General features: G+C 46.4%; 1 protein-coding gene across 2 annotated transcripts; it reads left to right on the top strand.

The window, feature by feature from the left end:
* The first annotated feature begins 1280 nt into the window (after positions 1 to 1280).
* Positions 1281 to 20228, top strand: acin1a (apoptotic chromatin condensation inducer 1a). 2 transcript variants are annotated; one of them, XM_080837580.1, is made up of 18 exons: positions 1281 to 1425; positions 2568 to 2633; positions 3307 to 3418; positions 3703 to 3764; positions 4141 to 7194; positions 7919 to 8065; positions 8183 to 8274; positions 11001 to 11058; positions 13752 to 13794; positions 14253 to 14395; positions 14847 to 14987; positions 16213 to 16405; positions 16749 to 16894; positions 17310 to 17417; positions 17635 to 17742; positions 18034 to 18382; positions 18596 to 18696; positions 18938 to 20228. In XM_080837580.1, the coding sequence occupies exons 1-18, from the start codon at positions 1288 to 1290 to the stop codon at positions 19385 to 19387; spliced, it is 5511 nt and encodes a 1836-aa protein (XP_080693706.1). In that variant the 5' UTR covers positions 1281 to 1287; the 3' UTR covers positions 19388 to 20228. The 2 variants fall into 2 exon arrangements, with proteins under 2 accessions (XP_080693706.1, XP_080693705.1); XM_080837579.1 differs by having other exon boundaries at positions 4087 to 7194.
* The last annotated feature ends 1320 nt before the right edge of the window (positions 20229 to 21548 follow it).

Raw genomic sequence — 21548 nt, 5'->3', positions numbered from 1 at the left:
GTCACTTAGTTTGGACACCAGAGTGCAATTACACATTCAACTAGTCCGTAATTCTGGGTCTTTATAATGCCCAGCCTTCAGAAAACCTTTCTGAACATGGCAGCCTTGAAGTTCCACCCCTGGTCACTGTGCAGTTCCTCAGGCGCATCGAAATGGAAGAACATTTTGTTTAGCAGTGGTTTTGCCACTCAGGACTGATGGAGTGTCTTGGTGATGCCAATTTCCCACCCCCAGGCGAGCCATGGACCAACTGGAGGACTCAGGCATGCAGGCAGCAAGGCACAAGCAGTTGCAGGATGTAGCGTTGCCCCCAAGGAGCTTGCCAGTGTTGATACAGCAGTCCATTTTGCATGGTGAAGCTGGGCCACTGAGAATGGAGAGCTTTGGTTTTGGGATCCAGGGTCACTGGCCCACCCCCACCCAGGCCTGGACCTGACCAATGAGGCCATTTTTAAAGCCCACCACCCACTGACCTTTAAACTGTATTGCAGGAGAGAACATGGCTTGTGATGTTGATGTAGCAAACATATTTTACCCTAATTGTTTTTTTTTTTTAAACATACACGAATGTTACGGATCAGCGTGCCTCAGCGATTCATGTTGGACTATTCAGCATCAACTGGTACTAACCATGCAAAACAATTTCAATCTATGTTATAAAGTGTGAAATACTGACCTTCCACTGAAAATGCAAAAGACATAAGCCTGCAAAAGGCTAAAACATATCAATGTGTATTGAGTTCATACAAGTGAAATCATATGAATAAAGTATCTGCTATTTGATATAAAACAGTACATTTTAGAGATTCTGCTTTTTTGTGGAGTTTAATTCTGCAAGAGATATATGGCACTTTGTGTGTGTTGGTTATGTTTTACAGACCCTCTTAGAAAATGTCGCTGAAAACTGTTGATAGTTAAATGCAACAGGACTTGACTTGGTCGTCTCGGGTAGGCCCCTTTAGGAATTTGTGTTGCTCACAGGCGCCATCAATTGTCTGAAGTGAAGCAGAACAATATGGAGCAAGGACCGTGAAGGCTCACTTCACAGTTCACACATAAGCCTAAAGAGCAAAATCCTGCGTGTAAGCCCCTTATATAACTGGAATATTCTGATAATTTTGCTGCGTGTAAATAAAGAAATTAATGGATATATACATACAAAATAGATACTTCCATCCTACTTTGAATTCCCGGCTCCTCCTTCACCGGAAACAGTAGTTCTCTGACGTCGGGAGGGGGAAGGCGTTGCGGTGACTGGAGCTGGAGAACGGACGAAGGGGATGCAAGATGGCGGACCTCGAAGATGTTACGCTAGACGGGAGACCGCTTCATTCGCTTCGTGTGGCGGATCTTAAAGCTGCCTTAGAGGAAAGAGGCCTGTCTAAGAGTGGGCAGAAGAATGCCCTTATCAAACGATTAAAGGGGGTGAGTTTGATCGCCATTTTTAGGCTTAAAATCGTTAGCTTACAATGGCTACACCGTGCTTAGCGATAGGCCAAATGTAGGTGGTTTGATGATTGGAAGAGCTCGATGGACTCTCACTGTGCGGCTAAGGACCACGCTTGCTCATTTAGGTTGCCGTGTTTGTCTGATGTCTTTAGGCAAGAAGGGTGCTAGTCGGGAAATTATGTGCTAAAGTGCTAACTACCTACGGGCCAACAGATACACAGCCTTGCTGCCATGCGAGAGTGTTTATCAGACGCTAGCAACTAGCCACTAGTTTTTAAGTTGTCGGCGAGTCCGCGCTTTGTGTGTTTAGCGTGCACGAGGGAGGGAAGGAAGGGGGGTTATGAAACGGGGGCGCGCTCATCAAGTACTTCGAAGATATTTGCACTGGCAAACATCAATCATTGTAGAGCAACTATTAGTCCAGCGCCTCGTTTTTCTCACCGATATTTAAAACGCAATAAATAGTAACGGCAGCTGCCTTGGCAACTGTCACTCTTCCGAGTGTGGGCGGAGAAATGAGGGGTAAGCTAGCTGGCTAATGAATTTGCTTAGTTGCGCGCTTGTCAGTCGTGAGCAATCGAGCGTTATCTGATTGATGTGATGTGTTGGCCAAAATAATTTGCCCAATATCTTACACGATGCAAACGGTCAAGGCTTTGCTTGTGTGTTGTAGTTGTAAATGTACCCTGACATTGGGCCAAAGAGCTAAATTGTTCCCTTGTGCGTGAGGATAAGTGAATCGCTTACATACTGTTCTTTCGATGACTCGAATTATCTTCATGGCTTTCATGTTGTAAACACTTGACAAACATGAAAAGAGTGGCTGCAATAGATCGGTGCTCGATTTGACATAAGAAATAACGCTACAGATACAGTCTTATAAAGATTAAAGATAAAGCCTTTTTTAGTCTAAATGTTTAATTACCTGCTGAACTCAATAACAATGTGAATTTTCCTGTAACTTGTGTATAAATGGCCAGACTTATTTCACTGTACTAAGCTTTTGTAACATATAATGAATGGAATACTTTCAGCACTTCGGGGACTACACTGTGTAATAATGTTGAACCCATTGAATTTTCTGTGTGTATGTGCACTCGCGTGCTTGTGATTATTAGGCTCTGATGCTGGAGAACCTTCAGAAGACCTCCACGCATCACATAGGACTCCAACCAAACTCTCAGGTGTGTGTCACAGAAAATGGAATTGGTTGCACTGAACAAAAACATTTTGTTTCTTTTAAACCTCAAACAGATGGTGGTAAATGTAACAGTAGAAAGAAAAAGTATCAAAATAGTTACTTACACTCACTTAGAATCTCTTACAGGAATGACAAATATACATGTTTTAATCATGGCACTATGCATCTAATTGTCTTGTAAGCATGAGTAAACATTTCAGTCTTGAATCATTGCAATTACTAGGCTAGTGAGTGTAAAGAGACCAGTTCTTTACAATAGTACATGTTTCTCAAAAGACGATGCATGCCTTGTTGACATGATTTTAGTATATGAAAGATGCCCTCAGCTAATTATTGCATGATTAGTCACATGGAACTATCGATTCATGTGTGCAATCTTGCAAAGACAGTTTGTTGATGATGTTTTATCAGTTAGTGCTGCATTTTTTTATTTATTTACCCTGAATGTGATGAATGAAGCCTACTGTTTAAATGACAATAAGTGTTTACAGTAAGTACTAATTTGTCTGAGTAGTAAAGCAAAAAACTGCATGTACCATTTCCCTGGAACCACTCATTATTTGAGCTTCCATGGAGCAGGAAGCCCAGGCCTGTTTGAGTGACGGGCAGGGATTGTCACTGCGGTTTGATGTAGTGGCGGCCATTGTGCGTTTCAGATAGGAGAGGAGATGAGTCAGAACAGCTTCATCAAACAGTACCTGGCCAAGCAACAGGAGCTCCTCAGGCAGCGCTTGGAGAGAGAAGCTAGAGAGGCTGCTGAGACAGACGGTAAGATTTTAACCCCAGCAGACTGCAACAGTATGCATGGTTATGCATGCCTCGTGTGTGTGTGTGTATGCGCGCATTGATTGTATACTTTTACATTTGTTTTGTATTGTTTGGTCTATGTGTGTCTAGCGATACAGCAAGTTTCTTGACAACTGCTGATTCTTTACTGGCTTACAAATGTCCCTACTGCTTTAGTACATACCACATCAATACCACGATGCAGGCATGCATGTGTGTGACTAGATTCCAATACATACAATTACAATAATTTTTTTCTAACGCAGGTGCAGACCAAGATGACCAAAGGGAGACCAGTGATGGCTCTGCCTGTCCTGTCCCAAACCAGGTCAGCTCCTCTTTTGTACAACTGATAGGTCACAGGTGTTCTTTGCATGTGTAGAAGCATCAGCGTGAAATGTGACCTTAACCCCACAGTACAGGTAGAAACAACTTTGATGACATCTTTGTGGAAAGGGGTTCCTGTTGAATGTTAGTTATAAAAGGGAAGCATTTCTTTACTAAATTTCAGAATAAATGTAACCTTGCCTACATTATCATCTTATGTTCCACACGTCTAGTCCAGTGCATGTTGCATCTTACGGAGCAAATTGATTTGGTCTCACCTAGTTTGTTGCATGCTTGAGCTACTGTTTGTGTTTTTGGATCAGAGTTTAGCCTCTGGCTCCACCTCAACCTTCCATCTCCTGACGTCTCTCCACCAGGATGTCGCCCCTGATTTAGTTGACCAGCATAAAAGTCTGGCTTCTCCGGTGGGCGAGGGCTTTGGGGTCTCGTCAGGCGAGGCAGACACGGACGGCACCAGGGAGAGGGAAGCGCCGACGTCGTCTGCCCCTGTGGCTCTGCCCACCTCTGTGGCGGCCCTGTCCGTGCGTGTGGTGGGGGGCGACAAAGGCCCATCCTCCAGCCGCGCTCCCGCAGACAGTGACGAGGAAAGCGAGGGAGGAGAAGACGATGAGGAAGACGACGACGACGACTGGGATGCAAATGCGCGGCAGAGGAATCGAGGGGAGCAGCAGCAACTGCCACCCAGGGCCCAGCTGGCCAGAGAGAGGTCTGGGGGCTCCCGGCAGCCTCCGCAGCACATTCCCCCACTGCTGTCGCCCCAGCTGCGCCAGCCCACACCACCGCCCTCACCTCCCCCAGAGCTCTCCTTCCCCCTGCCAGACACTCCCAAACAGAGCCCCCCCAGTCCCGAAGAAGAGCCTCCGTCCAGGCAGCGCACCAGCAGCACGTCCAGCTCTGGTAGCTCCAGCAGCGGCAGCCGCAGTAGCAGCCCCGAGCCACAGAGCGGTGCCACAGATCGCCGACCCGGCCCCCTGTCGCTGCTTGTGCGCAAGATGGAGTCCGAGGGAGCCTTCTCAGGAGTTGTCAGACGAGGGCGTGACGAACCCCAGGGACGGGAAGATGTTGCTGCGAGTGCCGCCGTGTTTCCTGGCAGGGGTCACCAGGACGGCGCCGTGTCTGCCATCACTCACACTGCGAATGCCTCAGCAGCTCTGGGCTATCCAGGATCGATCTCTGTCATTGGAGGCCCTCACGTTCACAGCCAGGGCCCAGTCAGTGTCGTCCGCACCACTATGGATGAACGGGATTCACTGAAGCAGGACCAAGAGAACCAGCTTCCTTGGCAGCGGGAAAACGAAGACAGAGGGAGGCAGTGGGAGAGGGAGCAAGAGAGGCTAAAAGCACTCGAGAAGGAGAGAGAGGAGAGGAAAGTTCTGGAACTCGAAAGGGAGAGAGCCATGGCCCAAGAAAGAGAGGCGAGGGAGAGAGAACAAGCATTGGAGAGAGAGAGACTGGAAAAAGAGCTACTGGAGAGGGAACAAGCTTTAGAAAGAGAGAGATTGGAGAGGGAGAGACAACAAGCTTTGGAGAGGGATAGATTGGAGAGGGAGAGACAACAAGCTTTGGAGAGGGATAGATTGGAGAGGGAGAGACAACAAGCTTTGGAGAGGGAGAGACAACAAGCTTTGGAGAGGGAGAGACAACAAGCTTTGGAGAGGGAGAGACAACAGGCCCTTGAGAAGGAGCGCCTGGAGAGACAAGAAAGACAAGAGCGAGAACTGGCTTTGGAGAGAGAGCGGCTTGAAAGAGAAAGAATGGAACGAGAGAGGTTGGAGAGGGAGCAATCTCTGGAGCGCGAGAGGCTCGAAAGAGAAAAGGTTTTAGAGAGAGAGAGACTGGAGAGGGAGAGGCTTGAGAAAGAACAACAGGAGAGGGAGAGGTTGGAGAGAGAACTTCTGGAGCGGGAGAGACTAGAAAAAGAGCGCCAGGAGAAAGAGAGATTAGAGAGAGAGCATCTGGAGAGAGCAAGGTTCCAGAGGGAGAGACTTGAGAAAGAACGACAGGAGAAAGAGACGATGGAAAGAGAGCAAGCCCTGGCGAGAGAAAGATTAGAGAAGGAACGGCTGGATAGGGAAAGAAAAGAAAGGGAACAAGCTCTTGAAAGGGAGAGACAGGAGCAAGCTCTAGAACGAGAGAGACTGGAGAAATTAAAAGCCATCGAGCGAGAGGAAAAAGAGCGATTACAGAGAGAACAAGCACGGGAGAGGGAGGAAGATCTGGAAAGGGAAAGGGCACTTGAGGAGAAGAGGCGGCTTGTGGAACAAAAAGAGCGTGCTTTAGAGGTCGAGAGAGAGGAGAGGAAGGCTGCCCTGGAGCAAGAGAGGCTGAAAGCAGCTGAGCGAGAGAGAGAAGAGAGGGCAAAAGCCTTGGAGCGAGAGAAGGAGGAGAGGGAAAAAGCCTTGGAGCAAGAGAGGGAGGAGAGGGAGAAAGCCTTGGAGCGAGAGAGGGAGGAGAGGGAGAAAGCCTTGGAGCGAGAGAGGGAGGAGAGGGAGAAAGCCTTGGAGCGAGAGAGGGAGGAGAGGGAGAAAGCCTTGGAGCGGGAAAAGATGCTAGAAAAGGAGAGGGAGAGCCGTCTGCCTCCTTGGAAACGTGGGCGTGATATTGGGGGCTTTTCCCATGCACCTGTCCCCCAACTCAGTGTGCCTGGTAAGACTGCTGCGACAGAAGGAAGAGATGCAGAGAGCAAGGAGCCGTTGGGTCCCTCACAGCACGCTGGAGCCTTTCCATCAATATCCCCCCCAGTCCCTACGCCCCTCTCTCCCCAGTCTTCCTCCAAGAAGTTCCGTTTCCTGAGAGATGCCCCTGTGCTCTCTCCTCCTCCCTCTGCCACCTCTGTGGTCAAGGCGCCCCGCACCTTTTCAGACAGCCCCTTCCCCCAAGCCCCGTCCCCCCTCCACTCCCCGACCAAAGCAGGCCAGGAGGAAGGAGCACTTCAGGGTCCTCAGATACCCGGCGGGCTGGGCTCCCCTCAGAAGCTACTCAGACAGGGTGTTCTCGTCTCACAATCCCACGGATCCAACCGGCATGAGGGTGAACCCACAGGGACGGCCCCACGTATCCAGTTCACGGAGGGGAAAGAGAAGAAGCCCGAATTGAGAGATGTCCCTCAAGAAGAAAAGGAGGACGGTAAGCCAGATCAGGGGAAGCAGTCCACCAAAGCAGTGGATACCCACAGAGCAAGGGAGGAGAAGACAACGACCCCTGCAACGGTTCTACCCCCTTCTCCTCCACCAGAGGAGGCTGATGCGTCAAGAAAGCAGGAGAAGAAGACAGAAGAGAAGAGGAGGAGGGACTCCTCTTCATCAAGCAACTCGGGTTCATCTGATTCCGACTCTGGTTCCTCCTCCTCGTCACGCTCTTCAGGGTCATCCTCACAGGAAAAAAGCCGCTCCTCTTCCGCTTGTAAGAGGGTGAGTGGTCACGTCGGTTAATCTCTAAATCTCTCTCTGTCTCTCTCGCTCTCATCTTCTGGCCTTTTGGATGATCGTCAGGGATGTCATTCATACTAACTGCATCAACGAGAATACTGGCTGGTCAGGAGAGGAGTACAATAATTCAACTAATGTTTACAATTCACATTGTCTCATAGGTCCTAGGTTTCTCTTTGAAAGTTTATTGGAAGATCTTGGAGGTTGTTACTGTTTTTCTTTAACAAAAAGAACTAGACAAATAAGCTTTTGTGAATGTTTATCTTATTCTAAGTGTGCCTGTCAAGATCTAGAAAGTAGGTTGCAGAGCAGCTTATCATAGGTCATCTTTGTTTTTATTGGTATTTCTTAAAGTTAATCATGTCACTGTTGTTTTTTTTGTTTTGTTTGTGGTCATAGATACCTTTTGCGTTACCTTTGAGTCTAAACTGCTTATGTAGCAGGAGTAACAGTAATGTTATGCTGGTGTCAGTTGCAGGTTAAAGCTTACTGGAAGTGGACACTGGTTGCATAGCTCTCGATTTCTTCTATAACTTTTTCAGGTCTTCGGTCCTCATGCCACGCTGCTCGTCACACTGCTGCATGCCTCACCGCTGATCTCTTTACATGGCTTTCCCACTTCTTTCATACCTTTTACTTCTGTACTCTTCAGAAAGCCAGTCAGCTTCATATGAAGACATTTAGACTTCTCCTCTTCTCCCTTTAGTCTGATGCCCCTCAGAAGGAGTCTCCAAAAAAGGCAAAGGCTCACAAGCCTGAGCGTCTGAGCGACATACCGGCCACCCCGGCACGCAAGCTACGGGGACGTGTCCAGGAAGAGGAGAAGACTGTCAGTGATGAGGACAAGAGCAAGGTCGGTCAGACACAAGCAGATATCAGCCCAATGAGCCTTGTGATATTGTTTTGCTGCGGTGATTATGTTGTTGCCCCTGTCCCTCACCTTCTTTTTTGCTCTTCTGCTTTCCGTTAGAAGTCCAGTCCAGAGAGAAAACCAGAGGTGAAGAAACCAGAGAAGAGGGAAGAAAATGACGGACAGGAGATGAAGAACAAAGATGCAATCAGGTCTGTTTAAGTCACATGCTGAGCAACAAATAGAAAGGGCTGCTGCTGTTACAACTGTGGTGGTGGTGGTCAATTAGAGGGAAATATTTCCAAACGGGGATTTAACACACTCGTACTCCTTGGTCTTTCTCCAATTCATTTTTTAAAGACACCATTACAACATAATTGGCTCATGGGTATTTCAGCCATTAGTACAGAGTCCTGTAGTGGACAGTGTGTCCACATTATCTGCCCTGTTGTGTAATAATACGTAGACTAGATTATGATTATTTGCAAGTGACATTGAGAGATCCCCAACCTATAACACAAACAATCTAACAACATCTGCTGTGTATAACTATTGCAATTTGCAAATTGTTCCCTCAAATTAGCAGGGTGCATTTTTGCACCATTTCTTCACTCAAACAAATGACAGAACACTAAGGTAGAAATTATGTGTATAAAAGGCAGATATTATAAATGACACTAAGGTAGATATAAAGTATATTTAAGGAATATATTATAAATAACCAAATTCTTCCTTACATTTTTTAATTTGTGTGTGTGAATTTAAGAAATTGTAGCACAAATTGTATCCTCCTCTATAATTTAAACTTCTTCTCGTGTCCCCTGCAAATCTTCACATGGATTCTAGATGTTGGAATTATTATTTGATTGTGTCTTGAGAAGGAGAGAATTCATGAATACAGAGATATCCTATACGTAAGCTTAACCCTACATGTTATATACACCCTTTATGTTATCATTTTGGGCCTGTACTGTTTTGATGATTAGGTGACAAGTTTGTTTTGTGTGGCCAGCTGTTTTATGACAAGAAGAATCTGTGAGCGATAGATTTAAAGGTGGTACAGGTAAATACTTCCAGTGGCTTTCAACTGTTTAACAGCACAGGGCAAAGGCAAACAATGTTTTACCAAAGAGCACCTTTAAAAGATGTACTTATTATAAGAACATCGTAGCCCTCCATCTTATCCTTCGACAGGGCAAATGGACTTGTTGCTTTCATACAGATATAATTCAGGAGAGTACATTTACATGTACAGAGAATATTTATTGGTAGATGCATTTTTGTGAATGTAGAGCTGAAATCTGACAAGGCAAAATTGATGACAAATTCAGAGCCCTAACACTTATTGTACAGAACATAGACATGGAAGGTATTCCCGCGAAAGGACAATTTATTTCATCAAGCGATTTAATTTTCTTTCACAGGGGTATAATTGTGAGAAAAAGCCCACATGCCCGGTCTCGCAAGGTTATAGAAAGTGAAAGAAATTCCTGTCTCCAAAATGTAACGGATTCTTCTTTGGCCTATTATCCAGCCTCCACCGAGTTGCTTGAAATTCGGCTTCGTCGTTTTTGCTTAATCCTTCTGACAGACGAACAAGTTTGATGCAATTCGGCCAGGTAGTTTTTGAGTAATCCTGCTGACGCACAGGCAGCCAGACAAACGGCAACGTTAGGAATGAAACAAGCTACGGAGAAGTTGAATATAAAACTAAGTCGCACAAATAGATATCGCCTAACTGCTATCTTTAATTTAAAAACATTCAAAGTACAAAACGCAATACCTGAATTGTCACGAACATATGTGGTTGGAAAATTTCTGTCAGGCATTCGGCACGACAGCCTTGCAGCCGGTGAGCCTGCGAGGATGGGGTCCTCTCGTCTCTCATTCCTCCTTTTTATCCAACATGGCTGTGCTCCTCGTATTTGACCGATAACGCAGCTTTCAGGCCAACAGTGAAGTGCTGCGTTGAACCGGTTTTTATTGCCGGTAATTTAAAACGCTACAGCAGCTGGAACCAAATCAGAAGTAGTTCCTTAGGTTTAGGGCAGGCCCCGTGATAATGCTGTCCGAAGAGAATCAGATCGGGTGAGGTAGGAGGAGAGATTGAATGTCGCTACACTGTTCCTTCTCGATCACTGAAGGTTCCCGTGGCCCACGTCGCTGTCGCGGTGTAACAATTGTAACAGCTTGTGTGCTGTATTTGTGTTAATCAACTCCGTTTTGAAAGCATGTAGTGTATTTGTTTTTTGTTTGGAATGAAACTCCGCGGTAGAAAGGAGGAGGGAGGGGGTATGCAGTGGGCAGCGCTAGCGATGCTGATGTATCCATGATATGTCCTTAGCTCGCCTGATGTGGGAATGGAAGCAATTCGATTAGCTTTTGCTAAAAGCCTCACTATGTATTACCTCGTTTTATATTTTATTAGTTTCTTATTAAAAAACAACGCAAAATATTTCAGCCATGGCTATGTGACTACAGCACTACAAATGGTGCAGTGTTGCTGATGTTATGTTATTGAAGAATATTTGGTGCAGTTTAGACTCACGTGTCTAAGTTATTTTTGTTATTAAAAGAGATGGTGGAATTTCAGTCCTGGTGATGTATTGGGCATTATAAGGTATTGGGAATCCTTTCCTTCACGAGCTTGACTAGACTCTGTGCTGTCCATGTCTCAAGCATGACATCAGTGCTGAAAACCTTTTGTTGTGTTTGTGCAATAAAAGATACGTGTGTACGTAGAGCATAATGCCGAGGTGTCTTTCAAGCTTGATGTGGTTAGTCACATCCTTCACTCCCCCTCCCATTTCTGTTGAATCTACTTTTACTAATGATATTTTCCCCTCTTTATTTATTTATCCTGTTTGCTCTCTCTCCTCTCTATATTTCTCTTCTATCCACGTCCCTTCCTCTGTCTGTCTCTCTTCCATCGCTGTAGCGAGGTGAAGGAGCCAATCATGGAGGAGCCTGAGAAGGCTCCAGAGACCAGCGAGGAGGTAAGATCGCCGAGCTATGCTGGGCTCCCACACGTGTACCAGTGTCCAAGGGAGGAGGCACCAGGATTAGGGATAGCCGAGCAGTGTGTCTCCTTAAGATTATCACTAGAACCCTTTACAACACTTACTGGTTTTACAGCATCTATTTTTTTCAATTATCCCTCAAAATCTCATGACATTTTTTTTCAGAATCTTTCAGAAAACTTTTATGTCTTGGCAGTAGTGACCATATTATTAATGTAGTTAACATTTCTTTACTTTGTATAAAGTTCTCACTCCTTAGAGATTCGGATCTCTCTCACCTCTATTAAATAATACTTCCACTTTTTAGTGCCGTAGGTCTACTCCTCTTTTTTTTTTTTACCATTTCCCTTTTCCATTACATTGAAACTTAGCATTTCATCATTGGTCATTAATTATCAATAGTTTAGATAAACACTTGCTGCCCATTTTGCCCCACTTGATATAAACAGTTGTGGGGTTAGGGAAATTTGTGCTGTTTTTTTGTGCTGGGATAGTACTTTGCTGGCACTGTCCTTAGGCAGAAAGCCACAAGAAGCCAACTCATGTTTAAACTCCCCACCCCTTGATTGCTCTGTTGTAAAGGTGTTCATGCCTCTTCCATTGCCCCTATTGGTACCTGCATACTGCTACTACTACTACTACTACCTCTCCTCCACCTGTGACACTATTCCCAAGCGCCATGGCTATACCTGATGTAGGCCCCCACAACCTGCCCTGCAGTGGAACAACCTGGGCAACAATGGCCACGTTGCAACAGCGATGGCTTAGAGGAGCGGTTGATTGGACTGATGGGGGGGGCACGGCTGTGGGATGTGGACGTGTCCCATCATCAGTAGTTCAACGATGGTGGTGGTCTCTGCCTTACTAAGGACACTGCCTTGTGGGTAGACAGTTTGCCAAAAGGAAGTGAAGGAAACCAGATGGCTGGTGTTACAATAAGCCCTGAGGTCACTACAATGCAATGCACACTGTCACTGGTTGGACATTACAGCGGAGAGGGTTTCCAGAGATCTCCTTTTGCTGTTCCTATTGTTAATTGAAAGAGGATTCTGCCCCATCTGATGGGCTGATCTGAAGTCTCAATGGCAAGACTTATGCATCGTCCCAAGAGACTTTATACAAGGACATTTGCAATCTGTATCAAAAACATCTGTCAAGTCCTTGGCCTGGCCAGATTGCTGTACCTTTTTCAACATAAATGCTTTTGGACATTCTCTTTAAAGAATTGATCACCATCATGTGCATCACCATATGGACAAGCCTGACCGTCAGTTCTGGTCTTAGACCTGTGGAAAGGACAGTGGCACCATTTCACCCCAGCTTCAATCTCTTCAAATGATCAAAGACTTGATATGGAAACACAAGCCATCTTCAGAAGGCACGGCTCCTGAATTTCTGGAAAAAATTAAAGACATTGATGGACACTGCCCCACTGAACTGTTGATTTGAGGTCCGCAAATGGGGCTGATTTGTCAGATCAGAGTGACCACCCGCCCATCAGGCTCTTCTGCAGCTGCCCATTAGTGGTCTCAACTGATTGACACACATGTCTGTCTCACCAAAGACTGAACCCTCCCCCCCTGTAAACACCATGGACTGCTGCCTCTCAAAGGGCAGACCTCACACGCCAAGCCCCACCCCTACTGAACTCCATACAGAGCCCATCTGCCAACCAGCTGTCCCATACCCTCACAAACATCTCAGCCTCCTATGATTGGACGTTTGTTGCCTATATACAGTACTTGCAGACGTGCGATTGGGCCATAGCCAACCCAGTGGAGATCAGGTGTCAATGGTACCAGGAAATAAGTAGTCATTCTATCAATTTTATAGCACTTTTTTTTTCCTGTTTTAAAGAATTGAAATGAGCAAAAGGAAATTCAGTCAAAGACTCCCCAGTAATCCTAAAGTGGAGACATTGGCAACATGGATTTAAAAAAGTGATTTAAAGTAGCCCATCATCTTTTTCAAGGTGGCTGTAATTTTGAAAATTACTAATTTGAAATGACTAATAATGTAAAAGCTTTTGCCGCATTGGCCTTAATGTTAGTGAAAAAGCACAGTCCTCAGCAGATCTTAGATCTTATCAGTTCCACTGTCAGGTCTGCCTTAACTAAAGAGACGTGCTTGTGATTGAAATCTAGAGGAACTTTAGGAACTGCTGTAGGGCCTAGAGTCTTCTCAATATCTATGTATGTGTGTGTGTTGGAGAGAGAGCGTATGAGTGGATGAACCACAGCTCCAAAGCACTGGACTTCCCAGAAAATCCCCAAATCAATTAGTGTTGTATCTACAGAACAGAGCAGACCAAAGTGCAGTCTGCCTTATCAAATATACTTAATCCACCACCCTCAGTGCACTCATACACATATACACTCATACCGGAATTACTAGACAGACTGAGTAATAGCAGTAACATAAATATAATGACAACTGGGAAATGGTGAGCTGGAGGAGTGGTCTCTACCAGATGCTCTTATTTCTTTCTTTCTCCTTCCACTGCCTTGTAAAGGCCTTGTGTCTGGCTCTGTCCCATCTTCTATCTCTCCCCCCTCTCTTGTTTCCTCTCCGTTTCTCTGGAGCGTTACCCTCCACCACACTGTATCTCACGTCCGCCTCTGGGCCTCGCCTGTGTGGTGTTTTTTTTTTCTCTGTCTCCTGTGTTACAGAGCGCCACACCAAAAGCTTTTGCCACCCGCAGGATATCCATCAGTAAGTACTAGCCCTCTCTTGTCACTCTCCTCACTGTATTCTCTGTAATTAAACTCTTGTGCAGTGCCTTCATTCTACCCAAGTTGAGTACCAGGCTGATGTAAATGGTGGATGGCCGGATGGATGGATGGATGAGAGAGTGTGTGTGTCAGCGTGTTTGTATGCCGCTGTGTGTGTGTGGGTAGATGTGTACCCTCAACCCTGGAGCATGTCCAGCCCCAACAAAACGTAGCCAGACAGTTATTTAAATGGAAAAGGCGGTGCCTTGAACAATCTGTTTTACACATCGCTGCTTATTGGGTTACAATTTTGACACAAATGAAAGCCTGTTGCACACCATTTTGAAAAAACATGACGGTTCAACCCGGAACTAGAAGCAAAATGGTGTGCACCATTTTCAGATCGAACGTGCCTCTGCTGAAACCACCTCTCAACTTTTCCTTTTCCTACCCCCGCAGCTAACAAGCCGTCCCCGGCTGTGGTGAGCGCAGAGACTGAGGCGGAGAATGCCGCTGGGGCCAATCGCAAGAGGAGATGGGGCTCGAGCACAGCGGTCACTGCCAAGAAGCCATCAATCAGCATCACCACAGACTCTCTGAAGGTGCGTATGGAGCGGCCGTAATCCGCTTAGCTGCCAACTGCTGGGCCAGGTCTGCGCTTGATTACTAAAATCTAGTGATGAGTTGTTCCACCATAGGGACCTTTTCTACCTCATTTTGCCTCCCTCAGAAATGTAGCACTCAAAATGTTAGTAATTTGAGTATATATAACTGACAATGGCCGTATATCGAACACAATTGAGCACATATAAGTATATACAAATACATTTACTGAATGTGGTAAGAGCCCTAGTTATTGGAATAACTGGCCTGGCCTTAATTAATACCTGACATAATGAAATTCCTTGTGTACTACGCCTATCGACAGAAGCTTATCGACAGTAGCCTATCGACAGTAGCCTATCGACAGTAGCCTATCGACAGTAGCCTATCGACAGTAGCCTAACGACAGTAGCCGGTAATCACGTCTCTTCTTTCTCTCCCTTCCTGCAGTCTCTGATCCCAGACATCCGGCCAAGCCTGGGCCAGGAGGCAGTGCTGGACCTGCACCCGGAGGAGACACCTCTTTCTGGGGAAGAGGAGGGAGGAGACCAGGGAGAGCAGGACCTGAAGATCAGACGCACAGTCACACAGGTGCGCAAGGCCCTTTTCATCTTTCCTTCTGTACTCTCAGATGTGCAGATGGCTTAGACTGGCACTGTAAGGCTACTAAGAAGTATTGGCATTTAAGTTAGGGACATGTCATGAACCACTTTTGACAACTGAAAATGAAATCGCACCCGATGAATATGAAACTTTTCTAACAAAGTTAATGGATGGAAATCGGATTGATGCATGAAAATCAAAGTTGTGTGTAACTTTAGTCAAAGTGTTCCAATTTAGATATTCTTCGATGACCCCCAATCGAAAGCAGGCTACTTTGTTCCAGTGCACTAAAATCCATGGTCTCCTATCAAATATCATACTTTATTTCTCTCTGGCATTATGTGCTCATATAATGCCCCTGCCATAACAAATTTGGGTGCTTTACAAAGTCTGAATAAAAGCATTGCTGCGCAAAAAAAAATATCCGATGTAAAGACACTAGCATCTCTGGCCAGGCTAATCACGAACTAGCTATCTACTGGTTCATCATGTCTAGCATACATTATGCTTCATAACTGAAATAATAGTTGACTAAACTGTGATACATGGGACACTTTCAGTGGACTTTAGCTGTGTTTGGTTGGCTAAGCCAGCTAGTTACATATGCAGCATTCGGATTATTTTATTACTAGGCTCATAGATGTCTGTGGCATTGAGTGTCCTTGGTGTGCTTGGTGTTTTTTCTACAATCCCTGAATTTGTTATTTTGTTGCTAGCACGCCTTATAGTTTTAGGCAAGGAGGATTTTGTCACTGCAAAGTTATACATATCTCTCAATTAGTGGCCACAGAATACACTTGTTTTTGGTGTTTAACTTTTTAGGTTTAAAGTCCTACACAATCCCATTATGCTATAAAATGTGGTGCATTTGTATTTGGGCTACACTCCTCATAATGGCAGAGACAATAAATAACGCAATAGGCCAGTGACTTGTAGGATCATCCAAAATCCCATCTATGTCCTCAGCACTTTTCAAACCAAAATCGTCCAAGAGCATTGTTGTAATGTTATTCTGTCTGTCAAGTAGGTGGGCATTCGCGTGAGCATGTGACACAAAAATGAATGTACTGTATGTAGTGTTTAATAATTCATGTTTCACCTGTAGAAATGTGTCGTTGGAATGGGTGGCCTGAGGGGGTGCCAAATGTATCTGTGACTGAATGTTGTGTGATTGAACAGACGGCTGATCGAGTGGTTGTATTGGCTTTTCCAGGTGGTTCCCTCTGAGACACAGGAGAATGGACAGAAGCAGTCAAAGAGGAGTGAGCAGGAGGATGAAGATGAGGATGAGGATGAAGAGGGCAAAGAGCACATGAGCCAGGAAGAGAAGATGGATACTTCTTTCCAGGTTGCCATGGGGACTACGCAGTCTCCCTCACCTGGCCACGAAGCAGACATGAAGACGGGTGAGAAGGAGGGGAATGGTGGCAATGGTCAAAGATAATTTTGGTGTGACTTAGGGCAACTCAATGGGGAAAGGAGGGGTCACATATCTGTAGTAGTATAGGCTTGAGGGAAGAGACTCTGCTGGCGTGCTACAAGTTTGTCTTTGAGAATGAGGTGTGCTCTTGGGTGCTCAGTTGATCGCACTAATGACACCAAGGACATGGGTTTATTTCTCAGGGATGACTAAAATAAGTCATGTAGGTCTGCAGGTCATTCTGGATAATGGTATTTGTTGAATGTAAATTCTGATCTTTCTTTCGCCCTCTCTGTCTCTCTCTCTATCTTTCTCTCTCTCTCTATCAGTGATGCCCAGTGAAACACTTGTCCGCCGTTCCATAAGCCAGCAGAAGTCTGGAGTGAGCATCACCATCGACGACCCAGTCCGCGCTGCAAAGCAGCCCTCTCCACCGCGGAGCAAAGTCTCCAACATCATCCACATCTCCAATTTGGTAAGACTTTTTTGTCAGGTCTCCACCTAACTTTAATGCTCTCCTACCTGCTATGATATATCTGTGCTGTCTGTCCCTTCCCTAAGCATGTCTGAGTGAAGTCAGTTTGGTTGTAATGCTCGAATAAAAAAAAAAGAAAGGGAAATTCAGTTCATTGAAGTACCACTGATAAGTTCAGTCTGATATGCAGGCAAGCCATAAAGAGTGAACATGCACAGAAACGGCACAAAACATTTCTATCTTTGACTGAGACATTAACATAAGCATGGGTTAAGTCATAATTGGATTGCTAAATCCGTTTGGTTCATACTGGTCATACAGAACATGTGGGAAGTCTTGTGGATCATGTGACATGTTGACATTGCCCTGTTGCGTGCACACCCTGACTCTGTTTGTGTGTGTGTGTGTGGCTCAGGTGCGGCCGTTCACCCTGGGCCAGCTGAAGGAGCTGCTCCACCGCACTGGCACCGTCCTGGAGGAGAGCTTCTGGATCGACAAGATCAAATCCCACTGCTTCGTCACGGTAAGGGCCCCCTCCTCCTCCTCCTCCTCTTCTTGCTCTCCATAAGTTCAATGTCAGATTTGACACAATTGGTTAAGATGCAGCTCCTCTACATGGAGACAGCAGATGGTGTGCCACCTCCACACGATCTTGTTTGATTTTCATGGTTGCCTTCACTGCCTACACTTATTATTGCTCTCATTATCTCACTCCCTCTCTCTACATCCATCTCTTTCAGTATGCGAGTGTAGAGGAAGCTGTAGCCACACGCACTGCGCTACACGGAGTCAAATGGCCTCAGAGTAACCCCAAATTCCTCTCAGTGGACTTCAGTCAACAGGAGGAGGTGAGATGCTTTGATGTGGTTGGGCCTCCTGGTATCTGATTGGAAAATGCTGCATTACCAGAAAAATGCCTCGTCTGTTTTTTTTACATCGTTATACACTATCGTCTTTTTTTGTTCTCTTCTGTTGCCCCTTCATCTTGGTTTCTCTAAGTGGTCTGTTAATGAGGTGAGGTTTGAAGCCCCTCAATGGCTTGACAGTGAGCTGACCTCTGTCTCTCTGTTTTTGTTTTTGTCTGTCCATCTGTGTGGGGTGGGGGGTTATGTCTGTGTGTTTCTGTGTATGTATGGTAGCTGGACTTCCATCGTGGTCTCCTCCTGACCGAGAGGGCTGGTGAGGAGGATCGACCGGTGGCTGCCGGTGGTCCTGGTGCAGGTGCCGGAGTGGCGGTAGCAGGATCCCGAGCGCCGCGGGGTACTGTCCCCCCTCCCCTCTTGCCAGAGCGTGACCAGTGGGCAGAGCGTGAGCGTGAGATGGAGCGGCGGGAGCGGACGCGTGCCGAGCGAGAGTGGGACCGGGACAAGGTGCGTGACTTCAGCCGCCCCGGCGAGGAGAGAGAGGCTGGGGCCCGACGGTCACGCTCCCGTGAGAAGAGACGCAAGGAGCGCGGCAAGAGCAAGGAGAGGAAGACCGACAAGAAAGGTGAGGTGCTAGCGCAAGGTGACATTCTCAGCATCTTTGTGTCTTGGGCTCAGGTTAGCTGCATTACACTGTGACAATCTTCATATGTTCACCGTATGCTTACAGGACCGAGCACATCAGTAAGACTAAATTATGTACAATCAGTGCTCCTTAAGTTATGACCTATACGTGTGTGTGTCAGGCCAATGGTTTAAATGTGTTTCCTGTGGGTAGAAAAAGCGCCAGAAGAGCCCCCAGCCAAACTGCTGGATGACCTGTTCTGCAAAACCAAAGCAGCCCCATGTATATACTGGCTCCCCCTCACAGATGAAAACGTGAGTAATGCCTGATGTGCTTGCAGCAATGTTTGGGACATATTTCTCTGCTTTTGTCTTCTGTATCTGTGTCTTTGTTTGTTACAAATATATGTATGTACGCATGCTTGCGTGTGTGTCTGTCTTTGTCTGCATTATGAGAGTGCGAGTGTGTGTCTGTTTCGATCTGTGTCTACAGCTGTGTGTGTGTGTGTGTGTATGCTTGACCTGTTTAACCTCTCTCATTTCCTGTCCTCTCCAGGCTGCTCAGAGAGATGCGGCACGGGCCGAACGCATGAAGGAGCGCGAGAAGAGGAGGAAGGAGATGGAGGAGGAACAGGGGAAGAAGCAGCCAGAGGTGGAGCGCCGGGACCGGACAAAGCCAGGAGGAGGAGCAGCAGCAGGAACAGAAGCAGCAGCAGCAGCAGGAGGAGGAGGAGGAGGAGGAGGAGGTGGTGACGGCGGGGGTGCCATTACCGGCGGCGGAGGCGAGAGAGAACGAGACAGGGACAGAGACAGGGAGCGTGAGAGAGAGCGTGAGCGTGGTAGGGATAGAGACAGGGAAAGGGACAGAGAGGTAGACAAACGGAGAGATGGTTTCCGCCGGCCCACCGGTACCAGCGGAGGAGGAGGAGGAGGAGGAGGACGGGGAGGAAGCAGCAGGAGGTCCCGCAGCCGTAGCGGCCCCCCACCCAGAGACAGACGACGCTAAAGGAAAACCAGCCTGTAGCTCCCCCACCTGTCGACGTGCTGACACACCCTGCACCTCCCTCTGAGGACCAACCGATTCCACTCCACGAGTAATCACACACCTATATATACACACACACACACACATATATACACACACACAGACAACATTGGGACCATGCTCTGGATGGTGCGGTGTCTTTCACTTTCGACTTCCATCTCAGTCTTTCCCGTCTGAGGGCAGGATTCCTAGTGTTCATTCTACCTTTCAGTGTTTATTGGCCTTTTGGTGTTAGTGGGGTTGACTTGGATGCTCGCACCCCCACCCCCACCCCCACCCCTCGTGTGCTAAATCTCCATGGCTTCTCAGACACAGTGTTTTTAAGCCCTCTTCCCATGACCTCTACCTTCCATCTCTTCTCGTCTCTGCGGAGTAAAGTGCGTCCATGTGTGTGCGCATACACGTGTTTGCATCATTCTTCTCCTTCCTCTTTTCCCGACAGCAGGACGAGCTGTTTGTGTCACCTCCTCTCGTGTCCCCTGATGACGCCTCATGTGGCCCTGGCCCCAAAAATAGCTTTTGGTGTGTGTCGTCCCCATTTGTGTCATCCCTCTCAGACACGCTTTTCACCCTTCTCCTCTTTCTTTGCGCTTCCTTGAACACCCCTCCACCATTGGCACGGCATAGATTAGGGGAATGAGTTCTTAACTTCTACACACAACTGGTTTTAACATATTCATTTATTTCGTTTTGTTGTTTTTTTTTTTACCCTTATTTTATCGTTTTTTAGTTTAAATGCTGAATTTGTTCTTGGTTTCTTTGTTTTTTTATTTTTATTTTTGGTTACTCCTGTAAGTGCTGAATGTACAAATAAAGGTTATGTTTAAGAACTGAACAACTGTCTTCATATTTGCTCTGAAATGTTTTGTGTGGGTTATGGTTAGGGTTCCATTAAACTGTGATATTTCTAACAATGTAAATGTATTGTGCTTAAAGAAGGTGTCAGCCAAATATAGTGATAGTATGGGTAGTATGTTCCACCTGAGCAGCTGATACTTCTGCCAGGCAGTGATTTCAATAACATAATTTCTACTCTGAAACACTGATATTTGAAATGCAGCGTGCCCATAATATTTTATTAATGGCAAGGCACAAAAATTGTGGGCTTACTGGCAGATGTTTGCTAACACTGTCCACAAGGAGGCGTTGTCGTCAATTGTATTTCCGTTTCTCTTCTAATCCTAGGGATTTCTGTTAACAATAGCACGGTTAGGAACAATTAAGGTTTATTTTTTGTAAAGCAATACATCCCTTCTCCACAATTGAGTAAGCATGGGGAGTGTAACAACGTATCAGTTAAGTGAGTAATAACGACACCCATTATGTGTGTGTGTGTGTGGCTGCACACTTGTTTTAAGTTTAATACTTGAATCAATCACTAACAGGTGAAGGGGAATCCTGACTCCCTCTGCCCGCGTTTCCATTCTTACTGGTATCCATTGTGCGTCTGTAGTGGCCTTTTCCCTTTATTCTCCTACCCCGGCAGCTGAAGAACCAGAGCCTTGACATCCTTCCCGTCGAGCTCAGCAGAGCTCCTCTGTAATTACAGACGTGGTGGCTGAGTTGAGCATTTTTCCAACCTGATGCAACGTAAGACAGGGCAGCTGAACTGGGTCGACCCTCTTGTGCCTACGGCCTACCACCCTTGTCCCTTTTGGCTATAATCTCTCTAAAATGGCCCTTCTCTGAGCGGTCACCAAGCCTCACGGGTGTGTATCATATGACACTACATGGACCCTGTTATTGGATCTTACTTTCCATATGCTTGCTCATCAAGAAGGTCAAAGACCAAAGCTACTTTTGAGACATTTGTCACGATTCCGATCAAATGACAATTTGTGGTGTGAGAAAGAGATTTAGTTGAGGTTTATGCTGTAACAGAACCCCTGTGGGCCCGACAAAATCGAGACCGAAGGATTAGGGTCTGATGGTGTGTCGCTTTGAACTCCGGTCATCAAAGTGCGGCAGGAAGCGTGAAGGCTTTGTCTGTGAAAGACACAAACATGGAGTTAGGGCCTAGTGTGGACAGTGTTTTTTATGTTTTTTTCCCCTATTTGTGGAATGTGTGGGGCCACACAGAACAGAATGTAACACCTGATGATCTGGTGCACATCACACTCTG

The sequence above is a fragment of the Sprattus sprattus genome (assembly GCF_963457725.1).
Source record: "Sprattus sprattus genome assembly, chromosome: 4".
Classification (NCBI taxonomy): domain Eukaryota; kingdom Metazoa; phylum Chordata; class Actinopteri; order Clupeiformes; family Clupeidae; genus Sprattus; species Sprattus sprattus.
Note: the sequence above shows the minus strand (reverse complement) of the source record. Positions and strands in the feature narration are given on the sequence as shown.

Bases quoted from the DNA above. Each gene is read 5' to 3' on its own strand.
- acin1a (XM_080837579.1), top strand. From the start codon at position 1,288: ATGGCGGACCTCGAAGATGTTACGCTAGACGGGAGACCGCTTCATTCG. The intron at 3,419-3,702 runs GTAAGATTTTAA...TTTCTAACGCAG, and splicing joins AGAGGCTGCTGAGACAGACG to GTGCAGACCAAGATGACCAA. The intron at 17,418-17,634 runs GTAAGGGCCCCC...CATCTCTTTCAG, and splicing joins AATCCCACTGCTTCGTCACG to TATGCGAGTGTAGAGGAAGC.